General features: G+C 65.8%; 1 protein-coding gene and 1 pseudogene across 1 annotated transcript in view; both read right to left on the reverse strand.

The window, feature by feature from the left end:
* POLD1 (DNA polymerase delta 1, catalytic subunit) overlaps nt 1-9,461 on the reverse strand; it is an 11,231-nt gene that overhangs the window by 410 nt on the left and 1,360 nt on the right. The window contains exons 3-19 of the mRNA XM_039878709.1: nt 9,150-9,296; nt 8,944-9,069; nt 8,622-8,790; nt 8,456-8,537; nt 8,256-8,385; nt 7,793-7,959; nt 7,370-7,474; nt 5,890-6,030; nt 5,604-5,797; nt 5,177-5,369; nt 4,989-5,077; nt 4,799-4,915; nt 4,567-4,680; nt 4,122-4,269; nt 1,571-1,666; nt 1,325-1,462; nt 3-459 (exon numbers count right to left, since the gene is read on the reverse strand). Of these exons, the coding sequence (XP_039734643.1) occupies nt 3-459; nt 1,325-1,462; nt 1,571-1,666; nt 4,122-4,269; nt 4,567-4,680; nt 4,799-4,915; nt 4,989-5,077; nt 5,177-5,369; nt 5,604-5,797; nt 5,890-6,030; nt 7,370-7,474; nt 7,793-7,959; nt 8,256-8,385; nt 8,456-8,537; nt 8,622-8,790; nt 8,944-9,069; nt 9,150-9,296 (2,613 nt within the window). The remainder of the gene's footprint in view (nt 1-2; nt 460-1,324; nt 1,463-1,570; nt 1,667-4,121; nt 4,270-4,566; nt 4,681-4,798; nt 4,916-4,988; nt 5,078-5,176; nt 5,370-5,603; nt 5,798-5,889; nt 6,031-7,369; nt 7,475-7,792; nt 7,960-8,255; nt 8,386-8,455; nt 8,538-8,621; nt 8,791-8,943; nt 9,070-9,149; nt 9,297-9,461) is intronic.
* LOC120615588 (uncharacterized) lies at nt 6,970-7,088 on the reverse strand (annotated as a pseudogene).

Genomic DNA, 9,461 nt, shown 5'->3' on the forward strand with positions numbered 1-9,461 from the left:
GCTGGGGGCCGGGCTGGTACCTCCATTGCCCCACGGCTGGGGGACCAGGATCAGCTTGGGGGCTGAGACCCGAGGTGGGGAGGGGAGGGGAGGGGCAGCCACCGGCTGCAGGATGGCAGAGGCTGGCCTCAGCCCACAGCTGTCTAACTCCACACTTTCCACCACTCCCCACTGAGGGCGAGCTGCCTTGACACCTGTGTCCCCACGGGAGGAGGCCGGGGCTTCTGGGTCTGAGGGAGGGGCCCGGCCTGGCCTCCTGGTCTGGACGGAGCGCCCCACATACCTATCGATGAGCAGGCGGCGCAGAGAGGCAGTGACAAGGTTGGCCACCAGGGGGCAGTTGTCCCTGCGCACGGCCTCCAGGCCCTTGCAGTCCATGCGGTCGTGGGCGTCCGGCCGTGAGGAGAAGAGCAGCCCCGCATAGCGCTTCTTACTGATCAGCAGGTAGGGGAAGTAGACCTGGGGTGGGGGCCGGCGCTGAGACCCCAGGAACTGGACGGCCCGGCCCCCAGTCCCGAGACGAGCCCCCAGAAATGGGACGGACACGGTCTCCGTGATGTGGGGCTGGGACACCTGGGGGGGACGGACCCTGAGACCCCGGGGTCTGAGCCCGGGAACATCCTCTGCATTCCAGGGATCCCCCATATCTGAAACAGAGACTGGGGCACACCTAGAGACAGGTCTGGAGATCCAGATACTGGGGTGAAGCCCGGAGAGCCCCGTGTCTGGGCCTGGGGCAGAGCTGAGGCAGACAGGGGATTCGAGGGGCACCCCCCAAAGAGAAGACTAAGGCTCAGGGCCAGGGGGAGTAGGGCCCCTCCAAACTGGGAGGCCGTGAATCGAGCAGGGGCGCCCCACAGCTTGGCCGCGATTCGCATCCTGGGGACGAAGTCTGCTGTGGGCGTTGCCGAGCCGGCCTGCTGCACACCGAAGACGGGGGGCACTGGACAACGGTGCCCCAGGCCAGGACTCGCCCGTTGGGGTCCTCGCTGCCCAAGGCGGCCCCCACGCCCGACAGGTACCGGGAACCCCCAAACCAGGGACGCTCCAAGACCATCGGGGCTGTCGAAACACGGTCCCCGCGCTGTGTACAAAGGCCCAGCTGCGGAGGTTTCGCAAACAAGGCCCCAGACTCAGGAGAAACCAGAAACCGGGGCTAACGACCCCAATGAATGGGACGCCCAGAGGACCCTTCTCAGGGCACCCCAAAATAGAGACCCCATGCGAATGCATTCGTCAGCTTTGCAGGCACCTTGGGAACGAGGGGCCCCCTGAAACTGGCAAGACACACACCTGCCCATGCTGAGCCCCGGTGGGCACTCACCTTCTCAAACTCGAGCCGGATGGGTGAGGGGAAGTGGCCGGACACCCAGTCCGCAGCCTCGCGCCCTAGAGCCATCGCCTCAGCCACAGAGGAGACACCAAACCGGCACATGACAGAGTCGGTGTCGCCGTACACCACCTGGGGTGGGGGGTGGGGGGTGGGGGAGTGAGACCAGGTGGTCCCCATACCCGCCCGCCAGGCGCGGCTCCAGGCCCGTCCTGGGCGGTGGGCAGGGCGGCCCCTGACCTTGGCGTTGGCGCTGTAGCCGCTCTCCATCGTGTACTTGGACTCCACCAGCTGCTTCGTTTTCTCGATCATCTGGCGCCCGAAGCCAGTGACGCTCTGTGGGGGGAACCAAGCGGGTAGGGCCCAGGGGCGGTGTGCCGTGCACGCAGGCTCGCGGTCCCACTTCGACCCTTCCCGAAGGTGTGGGCTGCGTTGAGCCACTCTGTCCCTTTGGGCCTCCGGTTCCAAGTCTGCAAATCGGGCTATTGAGCTGCTCCTTAACGGATGCAAAGAAGGGGCCCCTGACCCAGAGCTCTGGGCACAGGACGACCTGACCACATCAAATGAGAGTTGCAAAGGCCAGAGCCAGGAGAGGCCATGGGCCGTTTCTCTCCACCAAGCTGCCGTGACATCTGGGGACATCCGAGCAGCTCTGTGATGCAAGACCACAGACATTCACGGCCCCTCCCTGAAAGCCTGCAGTACCACTTCCTAACCCTACACCTCCAAATGCCCCTGGGACGGGGGCTGCCCCCCCCCAATCAGTCCTTTCCAAGTGTCACTTGACAAATAAGGAATGGGGTTGGCCTGAGGGGCACAGTCAGGGGGAGATGGGTGTCGCTCCTCAGCTGTGGTTTGAATGCAGTCAGAAGACCTGTCTTTTAACCAGAGCCTTTAGACTACTTAGTTAGTGTAGCTGCTGCTTAGGCCACACCCCCCACTACCCGCCTCCGCTGCGGTCTACCTGCTCTGTGCTGCATTTTATTTCTCTAGAATAACTCAGCATTTAAAAATTATTCCATGCCCCTGCCTCCCTGAGCTTGAGACAGAAATGACAGGCGAAGACACAGACACCACAGGGACACAGGGAAGAGGCCCAGAGGGGACGGGGCCAGAGGCGGCAGCCCCACGAGGGAGGCCCCCAGGGAGCAAAGCCACAGCTTCCACCTGGCCTTGCTCAGGAGCTGGGGCCTGATGGCCAAACGTCAACTTCTTCCCCTTGAAGAGGCCAGGGGAGGCCCCCAGGGACTATGAAAGGCCAGTGAGTACGGGCATCCAGCAAGGGGTTCACTTTGCCCAAAGGGAGGCTTGGCTCCTGGCTGGCCCTGGGAGGGGACCGCTAAGCTCTGGGGACGTCCTGCCCGACAAGTATGTTTTTCACCTGGCGCCTGGGGCCACACGGTGTCAGACTGACCTCTACCAGGGCTAGAGGCCAAGGTCAGCCACACGGTGGTGGCCGTGGTCGGCCAGGCCTATGTGACTGACCTCCAAAAAACCCTGGACACGGAGGCTCGGTGAGCTTCCCTGGTGTGTGCTGTCCTGTGCCGGGAGGAACAGGCACGGGACGCACAGGTCCACGAGGACAGGCGACAGAAGCCAGTGTCGGTCTCTCCTGGTCTGGGGCTCCCGCCTCTTCCCCTGGCTGATTTAATCTCTTCCCTTTCACTGTATTAAATCATAACCAGGAGTACAATGGCTTTTCTGAGTTCTGAGTCCTTCTAACAAATTGCTGGGTCTGAAGATGGTCTAGATCAGTGGTCCCCAACCTTTTCGGCACCAGGGACCTACGCTCCTACGAGACTCTAAAGCCTGAGGATCTGAGGCGGAACTGAGGCGGTGACACTGGCGCTGGGGAGCGGCTGCAAACGCAGATGAAGCTTCGCTCGCTCACCCGCCGCTCACCTCCTGCCATGCGGCCTGGTTCCTGACAGGCCACGGACCAGTACCGGTTGCGGCCCGGGGGTTGGGAACCCCTGGACTAAGGGGCCCCCTTGAACTGCAGGGGGTGTGTGTGTACACAAGGCCCTCTCGCTGGCAGGTCTTCCAAGCCTTTCGCCAAGGGGCACATGACGACTGGCACGGTGCCCAAGGGGAGGGAACCACGTCTGGGGCGTGCCGGGACTGAGGCACAGAGAGACCAGACGGGAACAGCTTTCTAAGGCTCTGCTGGGCCGTGAGCTGGGGTGCCGCTCGCAGCGGGCAAGACCGCAGCCCCTCGCGGTCTCACTGTGGGTCCGCTGGACAGGCCGAGGACACCGCTGCGGGGGGAGGCAGCGGGGCGCGGGCTGTGCGTACTGACCGGGGCCCTCACACTTGCTCCGATGGAGACCGAGGACACACAGCAAATCAAGTGCCAGAGCCTGACTGTGCCGCTGGGAGACGCCAGGCCCCGTCCAGCCCCGAGCAGACTGGCCCTGCCCTCCCATCAAGAGGAGGGAGGGACTCGCCCTCCGCTCCCGCCCTCCCAGGGACCAGGCTGGGCACCAGGCTAGGCGGGGAGCTGTCAGGGTGGCTGTGGAGCAGGGAAGCGTGAGGAACCATGGCTGCCCCTCGTCTGCTTACGACTGCTGCCACCGTCAGAGCCCGCACGAAGGGGGGACTCTCGGCCACTTTGTCACCTGCTGGACCCACAGGGAATAAGGCCGACCCACGGATGCTCAGTGACGGTGTACTGACAGTTGAACGAATCTGTCACCCCAGCGTCCCCACTCTGAGGGGCAACCTGGGCCCTGATGGCCGCTGTGGCCCTGGCTCTCCCAGAGTGGGTGTGCAGTGAGGACGGAGTACTTACCTGCGAGATCTCCAGGCACGGCAGCTTGCCCACCTGGGCGCCGGTGAAGCCATACACGGAGTTGGCGCTGACTTTCAGCGCCAGCTGCCGCCCGTCCAGGACCTGCCTCCGCAGGGGGTCTGTCTCCCTGGCCAGCTCGGCCTTGGCCCTGGAGGAAGGGGGCACAAGCCATGCAGGTGGCGTCACAGGTCCCGGGGAGACAGGCCTGGGCACCGGTCGGGGCTACGTGCCTCGGCGTCGCCCAGGGGCGTCTGGCCCGTGGTGGGGAGGGGGTCTCGCTCTCATTCACACCCAGTTGCAGGGAAGCGTGGCCATGGGGTGACCTGCAGGATAGGTTGCAGGGGGGCCTACGCTGGGCGGCAGGGCGGGCCCGGCACTGGGGTGACCCGCAGAACAGGGGCTGCGGGGAGCGTCTGCTGGGCGGCAGGGCGGGCCTGGCACCCACCTCTTGCGGGCGCTGAGCAGGTTCTCCAGGATCTGGGGCAGCAGCCCCTTCCGCACCCCCGTCTTCACGAACTCGTCCCCGGTGGGCGTCCTGATGAACTGGTCCTCCGTCAGGCTGCGTCAGAGGACGGCGGGGGTGACGGCCGGCCTCCCCGCCTACCCCCGCGTCTCGCGTCTCCCCTTCCCCGCTATGTCCAGGTCCCCAGCCCCACCAGGAGGAAGAAGGGCCGTACCCCAGTTTCTGGGCGGTCCCGGGCCGCAGGAGCGTGGTGTAGCACAGGTTGTGGGCCATCATGATGGACGGGTACAGCGAGGAAAAGTCAAGGGTGGCGATGGGGACGTCGTAGTACCTGGGGGGGCCCAAGGAGTCAGGGCCCGAGCCCCCGTGCCGCCCCCCCCAGGCCGCCCGGCCGGGGGCCTCACCCTTTGAGCGGCTCGATGACCGTGGCTCCCGTGTAGTCCTCACCACCCTCCGTCTTCACCACGGGCATGAGCAGCCCCTCGCGCATGGCCTGGGGGAGGTGGGGAGCAGAGGGTGCGCACGGTCAGGGCTGCCCCACGCTGGGAAGGGCGGGGAGGAGAGGAGGCCGCCCTGCGCTCTGCCCGCTGACCTGCCGCAGCAGCTGGGACACGACCTTGACCTGCTGGCATGAGGCGACAGGTGGCGAGGCTGCGCGCGCCGTGACAGCATCGCATCTCCATGGATTCCTTTCAAAGGCAGCTCCAGCAGCCGCTGGCGGCAGTGCCTGCTCCTTGAGGCAGTACTGCAGTGGCTGGCCAGCAGTCAGTGTTCTCGTGCCCGTTCTGGGGACCCGGGGAACTGCCGTGGTGTCAGGAGGCAGGGGAGAACAGCGCCGAACCCAGGTAAAGGCGAGGGCCAGTGTGAGGGGGCAGGGAGCAGTGTGAGGGCTGGTGCGGATGAGACGGGGCAGGTGAACAGAACCAAGGTCATGGTGCCGAAGGCCACCCGCGCAGGCAGGAACAGGAGCCATGACTGCAGGCCGAGGTCGGAGGTCGGAGGTCGGGGGCGGGGGTTAAGGCGAAGGACAGGAGCACAGGCGGAGGCGGAGCCTCAGGTGAGGAGGGCAGGGGGTGGCGTCACAGGTGGCGGGCGGGGGCACCTGCAGGTCGGTGATGATGCTGTGCTGCACGTCCTCCTTCTGCTCGCCCAGGAAGTGGAAGCTCACGGCGTTGAGCGTGTAGGAGCGGAGCTTGTGCTCCCGCAGCAGCACCTGGGGCGGGCAAGTGTGGGGTAGGTGGGCCTCGGGCAACCGGGCAGCGGCCCCAGAGGACAGCACCCCCCCCCGCGCCTCACCCATAGTACCTGCAGCATGTCCATCTGCACCCGGCCCACCATGCTGACCACCTTGGTGTCCCGCCGGCCGGTCTGCTTCGATTGGAAGGACGAGTCTCGGATGGTGGAACGGAGGCCAGCCACGCGGCCCAGGAAGGGGAAACCCTGCACCTGGGGGCACAGCACACGGCAGCTGCCGGGAGGGACGGGCGGCCCCGGCCTGCAGCCCAGGCCTGCACCAGAGGAACGGAGGCCAGACCACCCACGAATGCCCCTCCGACGAGGCACTGCTGCCGGGCGCGGGGCCGGGGCCGGGCGGCTCCGGTGCAAAGGCCCTCTGGGGCTGGGTGGCCGTGGACTGCAGGGGAGGGACAGGAGGCTGGGCCGGCAGTCAGGGGTCGGACCACTACGGGGAAGGGACAAGGATGGCACCCAGCAGCTGTAAGGCTGCTCCCAAACAGGACGCTGCTGAACTCGGGGAGCTGGTGGGTGCACGGTGGGGTGGCAGTGCAGAGGGCTGCATCTGGGGTCAGGAGAGGGGTCTGTGTTGGAAAGGTGATGTAGGAGGATCCAGCAGCCAGAGTGTGAATGGCTGGCTGAGGGTGACTCGCTCTGCTGCTGCTGGGGACCGAAGTATGGCTTTCTTTCCTCATTACGAAATTACCCACACATATAGAAAAGGAGAAAATAATACAACATATCCCCTGTTATGAGTTGAATTGTGTCCCCCCAAAAGATGCTGAAAGCCTAAGCCACCTCCAAACCTTAGAATGCGGTTCTCGGGGTCTTTGCAGGTGACGGAGGCCACAGGGTGGGCCTTACCCACTGTTGCTGTGTCCTTAGAACAAGGGGACACTGAGCAGAGGCAGGCCCAGAGGAGGACGCGGCAGGGGCAAGGACCAGGGACGTCCGAGGCCACCAGAAGCTAGGAGAGGCCTCAGAAGGAGCTGACCATGGGTGACCTTGATCTCAGGCTGAGACAGGGCATGGGGGGCACGTCGTCATGCCAGCCCCAGGGAGCAGCCACCGCGTACACCCTGTACGTCCAGGTTCAACAAGCACCGAGGTTTTCACACCTACTTCAAAGAATCCCCTTTCCCTATTTTTCCCCCTCTATAGTACCCGGTCTTCCCAGATGGTCTCCCATCCAAGTACTAAGCAGGCCCGACTCTGCTTAGTTGCCGAGACCAGACGGGATCAGGCGTGTTCCGGGGGGCGTGGCCGTAGCGCTTTCCCTAATTTTTGCTGACGTGTTTTAAAGCCCATGACCCCAGGCCGTGCACGCGTCACTCTGCGCTCCCGGCGCACGAGCCTCTTCACCACGATGCCCTCGCCTCTGCAAATGCCACATTTGCTTTTTGGACTCTGAGCAGGATGGGATGGGGTAAAGCGGGGTTCTGGGGATACCTCTTGGGCCGCAGGCTACAGGCACACAGAGCCAGGCGGACCACTGAGCGGACAGAGCCCCTGGGTGGGGGTGGCGTGATGCCCTGCCTGCAGCCTGCCCTACCTTGAGGATCTGGGCCCGGGAGAGGAGGTACGGGAGGTCGAAGTTCTGGATGTTGTAGCCGGTGATGATGTCGGGGTCCATGGTGCGGATGAAGGTTGACCAGGCCTAGAGTGGGGAGTACACAGGGTCACTCTGCCTATTGTCCTGGTCGCCCCTGCCTGGAATGCTCCAGAAGTCCCCCAGAGCAGCCTCAGAGCCCTCCCACCCGCGGGAGAATGGTCAGGCAGATGCTTCTGGAAATGACACAGAGCCCGGAGGGGAAGCGCGAAGCCCTCAACGCGGAGGGACCTGACTGAGCCCAGGGACACGGGTCTCAGGATCCGGGGACCATGCTGGGGAGAGCCCGGAAATGGGTCCTGCACCGGGGGTGTGCAGACCGGGGCAGGGTGCCGTGGAACGCGGGGACCACGGAACGACAGCCACCTGCAGCAGCTCCTCCTCCCGCTCGTAGCTCTGCACCTGGGCGCCCAGGATGGGGGCGCAGGACCGCAGGGTGAGGGCCAGGCGCAGGAAGGGCTCCTGCTCACCCCAGCGCAGCCCCAGGGAGCAGATCTGGATCACAGGGTCCTGCTCTGGCTCGGGGAAGATGCCTGCCGGGGGTGGGCACACAGGGCATCTGGTGAGGCGCCGGCCCCTGCTCCCCCAGCCTGTCCACTGCCGCAGACCCTGTCACGCTGTCTCCCTCCCTGTCACGCTGTCCCCTGCCCCCGTCTGCAGCTGCTTGTCACTCCACCGCCGCCGCGTCCTACAGTGACCCGCCCACTCGCGTGTTCACTCCCTCCCCCCGAGTGAGCCCAGGACACACAGGGGCCAGGGGCCGCAGGGCCAGACACGCCTGTTGCCGACGTGGGAAAGGGGAAGGGGGCAGCCCGGGCCGGGGACGGACCCTTGCGGCCAGCGCACTCGATGTCAAAGCTGAGCACGCGCAGAGGCGCGATTCGCTGCCACTGCCCCTCCGGCGGGTGACTGACCACGTCTGACCACAGCACGTCCACCTCCAGCTGACACAGCGTGGTCTATGGGGGAGACAGGGTCAGCGGCTGCAGGGTCCCAGCCCCCTGCCCTGCACCCCTGGGGGCCGCGCACCTTCCCCTCTGGCCTCAGCACGTATTTCCCAGCTGGGAGTTCCAGCCAGTTGCAGCCCACGATGTCCGCGTCCACCATGAACCTGGAGGGGGATGGTCAGTGGGGGGGGCTGACGGAGGGAAGGGGGGTGAGGGGTGGGGGGCAGAGACGTCAGACGGGGCCGTACCGGATCTCGAAGTCCACGTTGGCCTCGTAGGGTGCGAAGCTGGGGGTGCCCAGGCCCACCACGCGGACGCCCTGCTCCAGGAGGCGGCGGGCGGGGGCCACGAGGCGGGGCAGAGCCAGGGTGATGCGCAGGAACGGGGAGGGGCCGTGCCCGTGGTACCCGAACATGCCTGTGGCAGAGGAGGCTGGCGCCGGCCCACAGGTACCCCACCCCCTGGTCCCAGGTTCAGAGACCCCCACCCGCTCGGTCCCAGAGACAGGGACCGCCTCCCGCTTGGTCTGGGGGGCAGGGACCCCCACCCCTTGGTCCCGGGGGCACTCACTCTCCCGGGAGCACAGCTCCACGGCCAGCACGGCCGGCCCCGTGAGCTCCTTCCCCCCGCGATGGTCCCGGCTGATGGCCGTGTTTAGCTCCTGCTGCAGGCCACTCAGGTGCTCAGGCCCAAAACCTGAGGTTGGGGGCGCCGGTCAGAAGTGCAGGGACCACAGGTGGCCGGGGAGAGGGTTCTTGCGGGTCTGGGCCACTCACCAGGGGGCGCCGGGGTGTAGAAATAGGGTGCAAAGCCATGGATGTGGCAGCAGACAGAGACGCCCTCGTCGGTGACCCCGAAGGCACGGAGCACGGGCACGGAGTGGTTGGACGGCGGGGGTGCCCCGGCCAGGGGCCGCGCTAGGCCTGGGCGTCACGGGGTGAGGCGGGCGTTGCCCATGAGTCCGCGAACGCTGCCCGCCCAGCCCTTCCCGGCCCGGAACGCAGTCCCCCGCTCCTGTCACGTGGGGGGCTTCCACCCGCACGGCCTTCCTTGTTCACTCCGCCTCATCTCCACTCCTCTGTCCCCAC

The sequence above is a fragment of the Pteropus medius genome, unplaced genomic scaffold (genome assembly GCF_902729225.1).
Source record: "Pteropus medius unplaced genomic scaffold, Ma_sr-lr_union100, whole genome shotgun sequence".
In the NCBI taxonomy this organism is placed as follows: domain Eukaryota; kingdom Metazoa; phylum Chordata; class Mammalia; order Chiroptera; family Pteropodidae; genus Pteropus; species Pteropus medius.